Source organism: Carassius carassius, chromosome 30 (assembly GCF_963082965.1).
Source record: "Carassius carassius chromosome 30, fCarCar2.1, whole genome shotgun sequence".
NCBI lineage: Eukaryota > Metazoa > Chordata > Actinopteri > Cypriniformes > Cyprinidae > Carassius > Carassius carassius.
In genome coordinates, this window is record NC_081784.1 from 24,621,786 (window position 1) to 24,638,908 (window position 17,123).

The 17,123-nt window shown below is 39.0% G+C and overlaps 1 protein-coding gene across 1 annotated transcript in view; it reads left to right on the forward strand.

The window, feature by feature from the left end:
• The window catches only part of LOC132110958 (sprouty-related, EVH1 domain-containing protein 2-like), a 40,210-nt gene extending 25,345 nt beyond the window's left edge, over nucleotides 1–14,865 (forward strand). The window contains exons 2-6 of the mRNA XM_059518098.1: nucleotides 240–417; nucleotides 658–826; nucleotides 3,416–3,480; nucleotides 13,230–13,370; nucleotides 13,980–14,865. Of these exons, the coding sequence (XP_059374081.1) occupies nucleotides 240–417; nucleotides 658–826; nucleotides 3,416–3,480; nucleotides 13,230–13,370; nucleotides 13,980–14,642 (1,216 nt within the window). The 3' untranslated portion in view covers nucleotides 14,643–14,865. The remainder of the gene's footprint in view (nucleotides 1–239; nucleotides 418–657; nucleotides 827–3,415; nucleotides 3,481–13,229; nucleotides 13,371–13,979) is intronic.
• The last annotated feature ends 2,258 nt before the right edge of the window (nucleotides 14,866–17,123 follow it).

Sequence of the window (17,123 nt, forward strand, 5' to 3'; positions counted from 1 at the left end):
CCCAAATGTATAATGCTGAAATGTTTGTAACAACGTGAGGGTGAGTAAGTGATCACAGAATTTTAATTTTTGTGTGAACTTTCCCTTTAAAAGAGAAAAACGTTGCAAAACTAGTCTTTATGGTAATAAATAGTATTGAAATCATCTTGAATTTTACAGTGTATTTTTTATCACAATGTTACTCAGGTGTCTTTCAGAATTAAACTTTTTCTTTCTCTTTCTCTCTCTCTGTCTCTCAGTGACAGTTACATTGTGCGCGTCAAAGCGGTGGTCATGACCCGAGATGACTCGAGTGGGGGATGGCTGGCACAGGAAGGTGGGGGCCTCAGCAGGGTGGGTGTCTGTAAGGTGATGCCTGCTGAGCTGACCGGCCGCAATGACTTCCTCATCCACGGCGAGCGCCTCAAAGACAAGCAGGTGTGGCACGAATATTCACAGTCTTCCTCCCCAGGAGCTTTTAGGAAATCAAGCTGATTTACAACCCGGGGATTTTTGCATGCTGGGTTCTTTTCCAAGACAAATCTGGTTACGAATCCATTTGTTATGTGATTTGCAAGACTTTCCTCCGGCAGTGACCTCTAGCAGAGCAGAGCAGCAGCAGGCCGTGGGCTCCGTGAATGTAACACTCTGATATCTCTCACTTGTTTTGGCTGGCAGGTGATTTTGGAATGTTTCGTGAGGAAGGATCTGATCTACAACAAGGCCACGCCCACATTTCACCACTGGAAGGTCGACAACAAAAAATGCGGCCTGACGTTCCAGAGCCCAGCCGATGCCCGTGCCTTTGACAGAGGAGTGCGGAAAGCCTTGGAGGACATAACGGAGGGTAAGAACATTGAAAACAGTAAAACACTACTTTGAATTTAGACCAAACACATGTAGCCAGGATTAAAGGGGCGCTAGATATTTTTTACACAGATGTGTTTATTACATATACATATCTTTCCAGGAAAAAAGTTTTAGATCTAAACACACATAAAGTACTTTTAAAGTACCTTTAACAAGTTTCTTTAAAATTCTGCACACTCACATATAAATGAAGACTATCATATAAGTGGGGTCGCCCCTCATGGTGGCACCCGTCTTGAGGTCACATGACCTGCTGATTTAACTACTTACTTTAGGTTCGCTCTTATTATTCATAGGGGTGGCTATTGAGAATTGCTCCGAAATTCCAAGAAACGTGGAATCAATACAACACACTCAAAAAAAAAAAAAAAGCAGATGAAAAAAAGCTGCTTCTTATATAGTGCGTGAATACTGAGTTTTGTTCTCTTTCACATCTTCTTACACAGGAAAGGACAAATACACACAAAATTATGTCAAAATATAAGAAGAAAGAAGATTCACGTCTGTCAGTATACTGGGTTCATGCATTAGGTCTTAAAGTGACAGCAGCCTAAGGGCCATTCACACAGAATGTGATTTTGGGTCTAAAATCATGAGAAGCAGTGCTCAGTGCTCAGATGCTCAGCGCAGAATGCCTCTTTTGTCATGTTGCAATGAAATTAATAAGTTGCAAGGCCAACTTGCTACTGTAAACAAAAGCTGGTAATGCTTGCCCGCCTCCGGGGTCTTCTGATTGGTCCACTGTTTTGGAACTGACATTGATGAGCAGCCCTTCACGTAATTTGAAATTCTGTTAACTTGACTCTGCATCCTAAAAACGCGGCACTCTTGTGCAGCAATCATACATGTCCGTCTAGCACAGGGGTCCGCAACCTACAGCACGTGTGCCAACAGTGGCACGCAGAGGGATAATTGCTAGCACGCGAGCAATAGGGAAACTGCATAATGACGTACATTTTGAGGTAATAACTTCTCATAGTCACATAGCCTGTTAGGAGCTATAAATACTATTAAAGTGTGAGAATAACTTGCGCTAGTCTACGGATGCGCGTGTGACCGCTGCAAATACTGAGCGCTCCAGATCAAAGCCTCAGTGGTCTAACAGCACTCGTCAATGTCAAAATGACTGAGGTGGCCAATCAAATCAAAGTAGGCGGGGTTTACTGTTCACAGAAGCAGAGCGTGAAGCATCAGTTTAACGTTAAAGAGAGCGAGGGAAGATGAAGCTGCAAATCATTTAATATTAGTCAACTTTTAATAATACGTTTTCCGATAGAAATGTTAAATGACCAACAGCTATATCCAGTGATGAAAAATTTTCTCAAATATGGCCATTTTGAGAGGGAGAAAGAGAGAGAGAGAGAAAGAGAGAGAGGGAGAGAGAAAGAGAGAGAGGGAGAGAGAAAGAGAGAGAGGGAGAGAGAAAGAGAGAGAGGGAGAGAGAGAGATGGGTTGTCTGCGTCTGTCTCTCTACAAACAATGAATCGATTTTGCCCCCTTGTTGTTGAGAAATATAATGTAGCGATTCAGTATTGATTAATAAAAGTCGGTGGCAGCACTGACAAGTTTATGAGCTTCTGAATGTTACTTTTTGCACAGCGCGATCTCAGATCTCTGTGTGTCTGTTTGTGTGTGTGTGTGTGTGTGTGCAATTAAAGCAGCGCATTAACGGTGATAACTGAACTATATTAATGCATTGGCCCTGTCACACACACACACATATGGCACACTGTGTATCTGTTATTCACATTTTTTTTTTAGTTTAAAAAACTATTTATTAAAAAATATTGATAAACTACAGAAACAGGGAGTTGGGGGGGGGGGGGGGGGTGGTGTTACAGTGGCACAGTGGTTAACCCGAAAAATTTAAATTGGCACGTCATGCCGAAAAGGTTGCCGACCCCTGGTCTAGCATAGAAAAACAATGTAAAATAGAGCATTGGAATGGAAAAACGTGGTCTGTGTGAATGGCTCCTAATAATGCTGTTACTTTCTGACATTAATGTTAATCAAAGAATGAAAGAAAAAGAAAATCACTGGGTGATTTTACTATGCAGTGTTAATTTACATTTTATTACATTTGATTACACTTTCTGTATCTGAACTTTTAGTTGTATTTATTCGTGCTACTGCTAGTTTATGTTGTATTTTAGACTGTTTACATGTTTTAATCTTTGAAATCTATATTAGTTAGTCTAGTTTATTTTGTTGTTGTTATATTTTTGTTAAAACCATAAGCAGAAGTTCCTTATGTAAGTGTTCTTTAGGCTGCTAATTTTTGTTTTGTAGGTTGTTCAATTTTGATATTCAGCTGCAACAGAATGTTTTGCAAAAAGACACAACATAAATATGTTTGATATCTAGATGTTTGACTTAATTATTTTATACATAGTAATACTAGTAATGGCTTAGATAGAATTGTAATCGAATTGTGTTTCATCCATCAATCAATCTTTTACTGTCTCCTTGTCAGTTTCTTTCTCTCCAACCTCAAATACCACCATTAACTGACAGGATATGTGAAGGTCTGTCAGCTCATGTCTCCTGTTCGTGTGTTTTATTTTAGGTTCCACAACTTCCTCTTCAACACTCCAGAACGAAGCTGAACTTGGGGATGATGATGTGTTCACAGTAAGTGAAGTTTTAGAACCCTTTTTTTTTAAAATCATTATTGCATCAACCATTAACATCATATTGTCCACTTGCAAAAAATATATAAATAAATAAACTTCCCAGCACACCTGGAAACTAGTAGAAATAGAGTAAAAAGTTCTCATTTCAGTAGCTGAACAATTTACCATTACATAATACATTATTTTATATTATATACATATTTTTTCATTTCATTTTTTCATTGAACCTACATAGATTTAAGTACAACAAATACTATCCGGGGTAATACTTCAATAATAAATATGATTTAAGTAACACATCTGAAATATATAAATATTTAATAAAATATAGGTTCAATTTTAACACATTTGAAATATAATAATACATTAGTATGATATGATGATTATCATAACATTTCATTATAATTACATTTCTTTACAGCATTACAGCAATGAGAATGATATAATGAAATAGTATTTTCTTGCTCCAATAGTCTTTATTTTGTACATATTTTATGCGTTGTGGGAATGAATATGGCCAGCATGTTTTTTTTCTTCTTCACCATATGTTCTTGACCTTTCGTGAGTTTCCCCCAAACATATGGGATGTGTAGTTTTGTGTTATATGTGCACTAAGGGCATGTACATTTTGAAAGTAATATTTAGTAACTTCCTCTTCCCTTTAGCTTACATGTCTGTGGGTTTGGTTTGAGTGTGTGCGAAGAGTCCCGGAATAGGCAGAGTCCTTGTGATATATTTTCCCCGTGGAAAGAGACGGGCCTTTGTTTTTTGAAGATGGTGGATATGATAGAAGCGCAGGCAGGTTTCCTGTGGCACTTTCTGAGCAGTCTGTGTCCACGCTTGGCTTTTGCCCACTTACTGTCCTTTTGTCACAGTCACAGGAGACCTGGAGCAGGGATCAGGAGATGACTTCCTCCACTCCCCAGTAAAACTATCATTAGCAGCTGCTTCCTAGCTAACTGCCATCCTGATTTATTGCTGCCCAGGGTGGAAGGAGGGGGGTGCGCTCAGGGAAAGCCTCATGGCTCCTCTTTCACTCGCTGTCTGTCTCGCTTTCAGGCCAAAAGGGTAGACTGCTAAGCCAAGGACCCCGAGCTTGAAAGGAAACTTAATCCAACGCTTCTTTCCGTCCTGGAATTTATGCTCTTCTTGAGCTGTTGGGTCCATCCTTGCTTTCAGAAAACAGGACAAGATTAACTGCCAAACCGTTTCTTTTAAAAACCTACCTGTTTTGCAGGACACGCACACTTATTCTGTGGATCGAAAGCGAGTGGACACGCACTTCCACGTGAGGTCGTTGTGACAGTTGTTGGGATGGGGGCTGTTGTTGATGACCTTTCCTTATATTCCCGCGTGAGGCAAGTGGCCGCAGACAGCAGAAATACGGGTCTGGATTTACAGCTCAGAGCAATTATGTTGAGGGGAGTTGTTCCTGTGCTGGGACGTGCATTCCTCCTGATGGTTCCTCGTGAGCTGACCTATACTTAACCTCAGCTCGTTTTAGCTCATTCAGATCAGGAAAAGGACTCGCTCTGCGTCTCTGAACGCCGGGCGTTTAGCAGGGTGTGTCACTCTGAGACGCCTGGTTTTGGGATACTTGTGCTCACACAACACCTCAGTCTAGAACTGATCAGAAAGGATATTTTCATATTTTTTCCAGTCATTTCAACCAAACCTCCAAAGTAACCAAACAGAACGAGTAACCAAACATTTAAAGAAGCAACTTAGAGTTTTTTTTTTTTTATCATGAAAGGATGAATATTTAATTATTTAGCAATTAATTAATAATGAATTAATAATTTTTTATGCATCAATGCATACAGATATAATACACAGTATAATACAGCAAAACACAATTAGAATACTTTTGCACATCATGGTTTCATATAAATTATTATTTTTAAAAGCATTATTTATTTATTTTATAATGCATACTGGAGAAAGCCAACATACTGATGTTGTTTTTTTCTTTCGAGACTTGAAAAGTTTCTGATACATTTTTCTGGCCGAACTCACTTTCAGAAGCAGAACTTAGTAAATTAGAGTATTAAAAGAAGTTGTATTTTTTTTTTTTTGTATTTACTAAATAAAAATAATATTTAATATATTCATTTTATGCACCAATTTAACTATGCATACATATAAAATATATAGTATTACATTTATAATATATAGTATTAAATTTATAATACATAGTATTAAATTAATAATACATCATTAAATGTCATAGAAATTATTGCAGTATTGATTCATTTTATTTCACCAATAGAAAAGAAATTGAACGAAATAATGAAAAAAAAGAATTTAAATATTGGATGCTTTAAACAGAATTAGACATCATAGTTTTATATGAATTATTATTTGTAAACACATTACATTCTATTGATTTATTGTATTATATGTGCTTGAATTTTCTTTTGAGACTAAAATTTCTGATATATTTTTTCTAACTGATCCCACTCTCAGACGCTGAATTCCAAAGATGCCAAAATTCCATAGACTTACATTGATGGACTGTGTAAGAGATGAGCACTAAGTGATTCACGAGCTCCAGAGGTCATAACGACGACTCATAAACCCATCACAGCTTCACCCTACACCATGATACAAGCAGCGCTGCCTGATGATGCTCAGAAATGTCATAATGGCTATAATGAGTCATCAGTTATGTAGAGCAATGAGTGTTTTGTTTGGGATTTCCAGGAGATCTTGGGTGTACTCATCATTTTACACACAGAACGAAACTGGTCAAATCAGCAAGAAAATATGATGATGACCAAGGTAGTTTTTGATGGACCTCTAATCTGAATAGCCATCATAGTGTTCATTTGTTCAACTTTATGCTATACTTTGCATGTAAAGGAACACTTTTATATAGCGATGCATTGGCAAATACTGAAATTATTTTTCTTGTAGCTTTAATTTTAAAATATTAAAATAATTTGGATGCACTGGTCATGTATACATGTATTTCAATTGAGTTCTTTCACTACCAGAGAAAACATGTACTGTGAAGATAATACCATGGTACTCTGATATATACTTTGGTTAAACTCTCAGAGAATATGTGCAAAAAAATTTCCTTTAGGAAAACAACAACTTGTCACTTGACCCCTCATATGGTCAGCTTTTTAGCCCTTAAAGGTTCATAATAGTATTTTAAGACTTTAAAAATAAATAACTAATTGACCAAAAACACAACAAAATGACTAAAACATATTCATACACAAAGACTAAAATTATAATAAATGACTTCCTTTTTTTCTGTGGAGCACAAAACAAAATATTTAATGTCCAAACCACTCAGACAGCCTTGTTAAGCAATCTTTTTATAAAGATATAGTATGATTTGTTGTGTAGTAACATGCTTAATTTATTTTGAGTTTAGTTATTTGTAATTTGAGCTCTTAGTATAATTACCTTGTTTCAGGGAGGTGTCAGATTTACATATTATAAGAGTGGACTCTTTACTGTACACTTTAATAGAGTAAGGAGTCCTGGCTATTTTGGTTGTGTAGTGTGTGTGTGTGTGTGTGTGTGTGTGTGTTGAGGGAACTATATAAATGACAAAATACAACTTCCTGTTCAGCAGTTGGGCAGGATAAGGCTTTGCTGTATAGAGAGCTCCCAGTCAGGGCCCTGGAGGATGCTCAGAGGAAGTGGGATGTGGAAGACTAACAGTTCTGGGAAGAGGGGGAAAAATAAGGTGGAAAGAATCAATGCTCCTTTATGCAAGAGGTAGAGAAGCTTTATTCTGTTATCCTCTCTGGTCCTTAGTAGCACTGGGCATCTGTGTGTGGAGTATGTGTACGCTAAGGCTCGCAGCACTAATCACAGCAGTGGAAAAGGTACCGGTGCCCTTCCACCCTCCGGGCCGCCTGCCTCAGACTCTAGGTGGTTAATTACAGGCAATTTGACTTGGAACTCAATTAGTTCCAGCACATTTTTCACTCCCTGGATAGTCTTATTGAGGAATTATGGCTGAAAACGCCATAAAAACATTGTTGTCAGTGGTTTGGAGTCCTATAGAGAATTAAAATCCTTTTCCAGATAGCATCAGTCATGCACATAGCTAAGCACATGCTTACTGTATAGCCAGGTGTTTGGTGCGATCAAATCTGATTGCTTGCAGTTGGCCTGAGCAGCAGGAAAGCTTTTGATGGACAGCAAATCCCGCTATGCTCAGACCATTAATGCTACCTGCTAACCTGTAAAGCATGCAGCCCTCAAGACACGTTCCACTGGTTAAACAAACAGCTATCCGAAGACCCTGAAGCTCCCGATATACTCCTGCTGTGGCTCTTTTTTTTCTTCATGGTTTGGATCACAGGTTGTTTAAAATGATGTTACACCGGTTCATTCTTCTCTTAAAGTGCATCTAAGCTTTAAAGCCCAAAGTGTACTTCAGTTTTGTTGCAGCACTTGAGCCAAGTTTGAACTATATGAGTTTTTAAATCCTGACTGATTATGAAATCTGGTTGCATCACACACATAATGAGAATCTTTACAGATTGTCCTCTTCAAGACTCAAACATGCACACACAAGATTTGAAAATTGTGGCTCATCACACACTACAAGATATTAATGGTATGACTCGGCTCAGCTCAGTTTGGTTTGCGTTTCCATTGCAGTTTAGTACCGCTTTAAAGTGGGAATGATTGTTCACATGTCATTATAGTTGCGCCGCCTCTACTGCCACGACTCCTGAAAAACTTTTTAATTCGGCATCGTCCCATCAAGCTCTCGCTGGATCCACTCCTCTGCTATCAATGAGAGGAACATCTGTACATTCTCAGCAGACAATGAAACAGACAATTTTTGGTTGTTAAAAAAGGTGCACTCGTTTTAAATAGTTGCATTCGATCCTTTGCTGGCTGTGCTTATTTAAATCTAGCGGTTCTGTTGACGATTCTAACCAGCCAATCCGTGATCAGCAGAGTTTACACGTCACGTTTTGGTAATGGTACGGTTCACTTGGAACCTCAACCAAGGTGGTACTTAAAAAAGTATCAGGTACTGTACCCAGTGGAAAACCCCCCAAAAGTGAACCGTACCGAACCGTACTGAACCGTACCGTGCAGTGGAAAATCGCTATATGATGATCATGGCAGAATAAGCACCTCACGTGATCTTATATGGAAGCGGACATAAATTAAATTGATAATTGTCTGTTCTTCAGTGACAACTGGAGGTGAGATTTATTTGCCAATTTGAATATCTGTTAACAGTAGTATGCTAGCTAATGTTAGTCTCAAGGGCTAAAATGTTTACCACTGCTTATCCACAACATCAGCACGTTAGCTTATAGCACTAGCAGCTTTCTGTGCTTTCTTCTCAGCTCTTCTCTTTGTCTGTACAGTTGTGGTACATATGTTATACATCAGTTGCCATACTGTTGCCATGTTGTTGCCATACTTTCACAAGCCATTCCTCCATCTCCACTCTCCTATGGACCTGTATGGCAGCTTGTTTCATGGTCGCCACTTCAAAACTTCTCTCATTCATCTCTGTCTCTTTGTAGACTTGTCTTTCACTAGCTACTGTGAAAGTAATGCTGTAATCATAGTCGTAATCATTCTGATTTAAAATCCTAAATATCAAACATGTTTCATAGTATCAAGACGGTCCCAATGTGTCTGTGACCAGATCTGAATGTTTAGGATTCAATCTGAAAATGCCTCACATTACCAGATAATCTGGGCCATACATCGGAACCAGCAGAGGACCTGAACAAGATTTATTTTTATAAATTGGGATTAAATCGGTCCAAAACTCCTGTAGTTTAAAGACCCTAGCGTTCATGCAAAGACCAAAGTATATATTGTACTTAAAATTTAGCAAGAACAAAAACCACTCTTCCTTCAAAAAATAAAAGATTAGCTTTCCTCAGTACTGTCTCTACTAAGTCCATTTTTGTTGTTGCTTATGTAGGACTCAGTCCTTTCAATATGTTGTTGATGACTTACATTATTGTTTCTGACCTCTGAACTCAGTTTTGGATTATGTATGGGTATGGTTTTGACTGCTGTTTCTATTTTTTGTGCTCTTCATGCTGGTTCTCTCTCAGCAGGTCTTATGGGGCCACATTAAGCTATGTCCAGTTATAGCCTGTTTATTGCTCAGACAGTTCTGGCCAGCCACTTTTGGATTGGTCTGTTGTGGTTTCGTGCCACAGGGTGGCCAGTCTAGGACTTAATGAACGGGGGCCCATTTGTGAAATTACCCGAAAGATTTCAGGTCCCCAAAGCCTTGCCCCCCCATTATCTCTCCGCCCTCCCCCATCGCACCACTGATTGCACGTCATTAACAGGCCGGCATCGGCTCTGCTGCTGGGAAGGTATGCCTTTAAATCAGAGTTGGGCCACATGTGCCTTTGAACTCTCTTGTTATCTGCGCTACGCCACACATTTTAGCGCTTTTCGATAAGTCAGCCGATTTTTGTGGTGGGGGTTGGTGATTTACTTGAAAGTGCAATTTTTGGTACTTATATGCTCTTTCAAAATCTAGTGAGCTGCCTATCAAGTCAGCATTTTACTGCATCATAAGGTACGTTTACATGGACACTTTTTGCTTCCATCGGAATGTATTGTTTCTGATCGACGAATCCGAGCATAGTGTTTTCATGAACGCTGAATAAAGTGAATGGGTTGATATGTGCATTTCGATTGATGTGTTTACATGTGACTTTTTTATTCTGATTGTGCTTCTAGTCCTATTACGATCGGATTAGCAGGGTCCATGTAAACGCAGCTATAGACATGTTTTGTCAAGTCAGTTCACCTTTATTTATATAGCGCTTTAAACAAAAAACATTGCGTCAAAGCAACTGAACAACATTAATTAGGAAAACAGTGTGTCAATAATGCAAAATGACAGTTAAAGGCAGTTCATCAATGAATTCAGTGATATAATCATCTCAGTTCAGTTTAAATGGTGTCTGTGCAATCATTTGCAATCAAGTCAACGATATCGCTGTAACTGAAGTGACCCCAACTAAGCAAGCCAGAGGCGACAGCGTTAAGGAACCAAAACTTCATTGCATTGACAAGCGCTTATGTGAGAGGGTAATGAGATAGCAGCAACTTTAGTTTAAAAGAGTACAAAGACATTTTTATCGGTCATAAGTTAAGAAGAAATATAGAGCAGACACTGGACAAATGAAGATGAAGTTTTATAGGGCATGTGTCGACCTCCTGTGTTCACGTACACCTCAAATGGACTATACTTAGAAAGGCTACATATGTGGTATTCAATTCTGGAAAGTATTATTAAATATTTCAGTGCAGTTACATTGACTATTTAACCAAATATTTGTGTGTTATGTATTTAATTCTCATAAGAGTGTGATACCATTATTTTAGCAACATGCTAACAGGCCATGATATACCAGTCAAAGAATGAACTGGCAGAGCTGAACATGGAAAATGCAGTATACCTTGGTCTTTAGGTTCCATTTGCTTATGATGCTGCCTCAGAAGGCATTAGACAGCAAGGCAGCTCACTAGTTTTTTATATCTATGTCGGCCTCATACTGCTTGAGTACTTTGGCCCAATGTTTTTTAGACCTGCAGCGTAAACATTTGAAATGGTCTGTGTTTTTAATTATCTCCAGCAGTCCGGCCCCAGCTATCCTCCTAAACATATTTTTAAGTCATGTCGGCTCAGGATCTCTTGGCAGTACTTTGAGGGACGTCGTTGTTATTTTTGGCCAGCAGTTCTGAGGTCTTTGTATGAACACGATGGGGAAACCAAGTCCTGGCCAGGCAGGACTAGTACAGAGAGAGAGAGAGAGAGAGAGAGAGAGAGAGAGAGAGAGAGAGAGAACCATGGTGCAACGATGGCCAGCCACCGGAGACTCCTGTTCCTCTTGCCCAGCTGGAGTTTAGCCTCAAACATGGAAAACTCAGTTTGAGTGGCACAACATTATCTGATGCCAGTGATCTAATGGTGGATGGATTCTACAGACCTCATGAATGACTTGATAAACATGGTTTATCAAGCAGAGTTTAGATAAATCATTGCCCTGTGATGCTAACATAACACAACATAGCATAACAACATAACATATAACAACATATAATACAACATAACATAATACAACATAACATAACATATAACATAACATAACAAATAACAACATATAATACAACATAACATATAACATAACATATAACAACATATAATATAACATAACATAACATATAACAACATATAACATAACATATAACAACATATAATATAACATAACATAACATAAAATAACATAACATATAACAATGTAATGTGACATATAACATAACAACATGGAACAAAACAAATCTCACTTTCAGCTGCTCACATTGCAGGCACCAATAAACATACTTATTTGCTTTTAATCCACATATTTATTTGCCATATTTTTATATAACCGAAATACAATCTCTCTCATACTTTTAGCTATAACAAAATAAAGTGAAATTAAAATTAAACAAAGTATTCCTATTTCTAATGAAATAGGTTTCACATTCTCAAACTGAATCTGGATGGCATTTTATTGGATACTGCATATATTTAAGATAAATTGTGAATATTTTGGGTTTATTTTACCGAAAGAGAAAGACTTCAAAGATTTCAAATGTGAACATCTGCTAAAGGGGAGTTTTGACAACCTTTAGGAGTACACTAACACCTCCAAGCCAACAGACATCCACCAACAACCAACATTTACACTTTTTTCTGTCGATCGCTCACTACTCCAACAGGTTTCTTTTGGTGACATTTTGACATGCATTCTTCTAACCACATAAATCTTTTTAAAGCTGGGTGTGTGTGTGTGTGTGTGTATCTGTGCTGTGTGTTTGTGCTCACACTCCACCTGGCAGGTGGTTGTTGAAGGCATCCGCTTTAGCCAAAGGAAGGATCACGTCCAGACTCTCAGCCACTAATCACTTCCCATCCACCCAGCCGCTCTGTCTGTCTGTCTGTTTAGTCCACCTCCGCAGGCAGCTGTCTGTCTGAACCATTCTTATGTTTTGTGTTTAACGACTAGGCTGGAAACTTTTCGCTGGAGCTCATCCAGACAGAGAGCTCAAACCCTGCGTTTCTGTTCATACCTTTAAAGTAGACATGTGGTCGTTTCCATTGACCTCTTCTGACAGACTGTTTCAGAGTCTCAAATTTACTCCTACAAGAGCCTCGTGGGGGGCTCAGTAGCTTGAGAATATCTTGATTTTGGTAAGTAACCCAAGCACTGAGGTGTTCTGTAGGTCTCTCTGGTGATGTTATGGACCAGAGCTGTAGGTTTTGTGTGTGATGGCCTGTATCCCAGCATGCTGGAATCATTTTGAGTTCCTCTAATAACAGGGAGACTTCAGAGGTTTTTTACAGATCCTGCAGCCTGAGGCCTTATTTTTTTGTTTAATTGCACAGTGAAGTTGAGCCACGTCACGTCGGATTGACTGCACTGACGTCTACGTGTGTGTTTATGTGCAGTGTATGGCTGTGTGTGGTGTATTAATATTTAGCTGTGAATCAATGCCAGTCGCCCATGACGTCGTGGAAAACCGCATTTACTCGGAAAAACACCTGTCTGTGATCGGGATTGTCTTTCTGTCTTTTTTCTTAAAATTTCCTGGACAGTGCATGTACTGTTTTCAGCTCTTGTCTTTTTCTTTTCTTCCTGATGTGTTTTTGAAGATGATTTTAATTTGCAAATGTCTGTAGGTCATTTGAGACTGAGTGTGTATTTTCTTTCTTTTGTTCTTCAGACTGCCACCGACAGCTCCTCGAACTCATCTCAGAAGAAGGAGCTCGCTACACAGTTAGTGGCCACCTCCACCTTCTACGAGCCTCATCCACATCGCTGCATTCTGCAGTACCGGCCGCCTGAGGGCTACAGCTTGGATCAGGTGCGTCAGGTGGAGGCATATGGGAGCTGGAGCCTAGTCAATATTACGCCCCCCAGCTCTACATATTTTGCACGTCTCTCTTTGTTAACACACCTGATTCAGATAATCAACTCGTTAGAAGTGAGCTCCGTGCATGAACTGTGTTCCCATTGACATGGTCCCTACACAGTGTGCACTGCTCCCTACTCCCTGAGCAGGGGAAATCTGTTGAAGTTTACTTCACTTCAGAACCTTCATTCACAGATTTGCGCTACACCAGACAACAGAACCTGACTGATTCTGTCAGAGGATATAAACATTTGATATTTAGATTTCATACTGTTTTCATCTATCATTTATCTCCTAAAATTAAGGTGCACGTTTCTGCACAAGTCTGTTGTGTTTGGAACAACTTGAAAGTCTGGTAGTGTGTGATTCTCATTCAGATTTTAAAAACTGTGTCGTGTATTCCAGCCTTAAATCAGATTATGTAATGCGTAAAAGAACATGGAAATTACATTTTCAAATAAGTGACATGATTCAGTATTGTGAGAGACAAACAGAACTGTGTTATATGATCTTATAGGCACAGTCATCACATTTATGCTCTTATTTTCTCTTGCCTCTCAGAAGTTCTCCAGGAACCCCTTCCCGTTTGAGGATGAGGAGATCGTCCGAATCAACCCCCGGGAGCGCTGGCTGATCACAGGCTACGAGGACTACCGAGACGCCCCTATGCCGGACAAGTTCATCCAACACGAGGACTCTGACTCGTATGTTCACATCGCTAAGAACGAACCTTTAAAGCATGACTACAACTACCCTTATGTGCCCAGCTCTGACTTCAGCCAGTGCGATCTCAAGAGCCACTGCAGGGGCGACGGAGGCGTAGTGGCCACCCAGCCGCGGGTGTTCAAGCTCAAGGGCAAGCGAAGGAAAGAGGACGGAGAGCGATCGCGCTGCATCTACTGCCGGGACATGTTCAACCACGAGGAGAACCGCCGCGGACAGTGCCACGACGCCCCCGACCCCATCCGAACCTGCATCCACCGGGTCAGCTTCATGTGGTGCGCCGACAGCATGCTCTACCACTGCATGTCCGACCCGGAGGGCGACTACTCAGACCCGTGCTCGTGCGACACCAGCGAGGAACGTTTCTGCCTTCGCTGGACGGCCCTGTTGGGTCTGTCGCTGTTGGCACCCTGTCTGTGCTGCTACCCGCCGCTCCACGTGTGCCACCGCTGCGGCGTGGCCTGCGGTTGCTGTGGAGGAAAGCACAAGGCTGTCGGCTGAACCCCCCGCCCGTCCCGAATGAACCCTAAACTCCCCTCGGAACACTAGCACTGAGGAGGGCAGGAGCGGACGAAACCGACACGGCCCAGTTGGCGCTTTTACTGTCCTTAACTTTACAGTCTCTCCTGGTTCCAGAAAACAATTCATGCTTTATCTGGCTCGACAACGTTCTCTTTTGGTTGTTTTTATAAATATGACTATATATATATATATATATATATATATATATACACATTGTATACACTACCGGTCAAAAGTTTGGGATCAGAACGATTTTTTTATGTTTTTTTACAGGGGTTTCTTATGCTCATCAAGGCTGCATATATTTGATCAAAAATACATAAAGAATTATATTGTGAAATATTATTATGATGTAAAAGAACATTTTTCTATTTTAGTATGCATTTAAATATAATTTATTTCTGTGATGTGAAGCTGAATTTTCAGCATTATTACTCCAGTCTGTCACATGATCCTTCAGAAATCATTCTGATTTTTTTCAGGATTTTTTGATGAATAAAAAGTTAAAAAGAAGAGCATTAATTAAAAAAAATAAATCTTTTCTAACAGTATACACAATCGTTCAAAAGTTAGGGGGCAGTACATTTGTATTCTTTCTTTTGTTTTGAAAGAAATGAAAGTAATAACAAAGATTTATATTGCTAGAAAATATTTATATTTTGAATAAATGCTGTTCTTTTGAACTTTTTATTCATCAAAGAATCCTGAAAAGTATTGCATTTCGCAACTCTTGCCAACACGGATAATTCTCATAACAATAAAAGCATATTAAAATGATTTCTGAAGGATCATGTGACACTTTATACTGGAGTAATGGCTGATGGAAATTCAGTTTTTCATCACAGAAATAAAATATAATTATTAGGAAATTAAAATATAGTTTTTTTTCTGTATTTTTGATCTAATAAATCCAGCCTTGGTGAGCATAAGAGACAAAAAAAATTCAAGTTTTACTGATCCCAAACTTTCGACCGGTATTGTGTGTGTGTGTGTGTGTGTGTGTGTATATATATGTTCTTTTATTTCCCTTTTGTTGTGGATGTTTCTCTCAGCTCTTTTGTCAGGTTGCTTTTGAAGCCTTCATGTCATGCATTACTTATGCAGGTACTTTATATTTTTTACACTGATTTGACTTCTCAAGAACCTGAATCACTCGTTGTCTTTACGAGGTTTTGCGTTTGTCCGCTGTGGCCAGCGAAGGGAGGAATTCGCTGTTTACTCTTCCTGAACAGGTCCGTACACAAACTGGCATTTATATCCCAAGCCCTTTAACCGTTCAGAACAATAACAGTGAGATTAGCTCGAGACACTAAACCTGTAGTCAGAAACGTCCATGTGTAGTGTGTTTGTGGGAGAGCGTGTGTCGATGCCTACGCGTGTGTTGTAAAGGAACGATAACATTGTATCACAGCATAGTATTGTCGTTATTATATTTAAGCCAAATTTACATAAGCTGCATCCAGAGTATATGTAAATACTGTATACTCCCATCTATATGTTTCAAATCGAATTATTGTAATCACCTTCGACAGCCACAGCTGCGCTTCAGACATGGGACATTCGCCTTAGAGTTGACTTATTTTGGATGCGAGGGTGGCTTTTGGGTCTGATGCATATTTGATATCCAAAGATTATTTTTGTCATATTTATTTTTGCGGTCAATTGAATCACCAGCCAAAGGGAGAAAAAATAAATAAAAAAATAGAGCGAAATTATTAGACTGTGGGCAAAACAGTACAGCCATATGGGGAAAGAGGGCTTTCCAGCGAGCCCGTGAGCAGTCAAACTGCAAGAAAATCTTTCTTTTAAACATCGTTTTTGTCTTGAAAAACCAATTCTAGATATCCTCACAACAAAGTACTTTTTAGAATTTGTTATTTTTAAATATACCTGAATTTGGTTTAATTTTACCTTATTTTTTATTTATTATAGATTGCTATTGATTGAAACAAACCTCACACAATTTTATTAGATCTATGCTTACAACAAGAATCAGTTTGCCAGTGGGATAAGAAAAAGAACAAAAACCCAGGCTTTGCTTCTCTTATCATTTTGGTGTGTTTTAGGACTGTTCAGATATTTTTACTGGAAAACAAGTATGAATTAATGAAATGATTGTATGCTGTCTATTTGATTTCATATATCCTCTGGAGAGAAAACACTAAAGCGCTATCTTTTTACTGACAGATGTGAGATAGAAAATGGAAGGAAGTGTTGTCTCAAAAAGGTTTCAAGCTCCAGTCCTGTTCTCTCGAGAAAAATGAAAGGAAACAGAAAAATAAGCTTGATTTTAAGGGTGCTTTATAGAGGGACGTTTGCCAAAACGGTCTCCAGTTTCTTTATGACAATAACTTAACGCCTTAATTTTTGAGAGGACATTCAAATGAATCGATGCAGTTCCTTAAAGAAGAGAAAATAGTGAAAAGATATTTTTTTATTATATAAAAATCAACAGCCCAA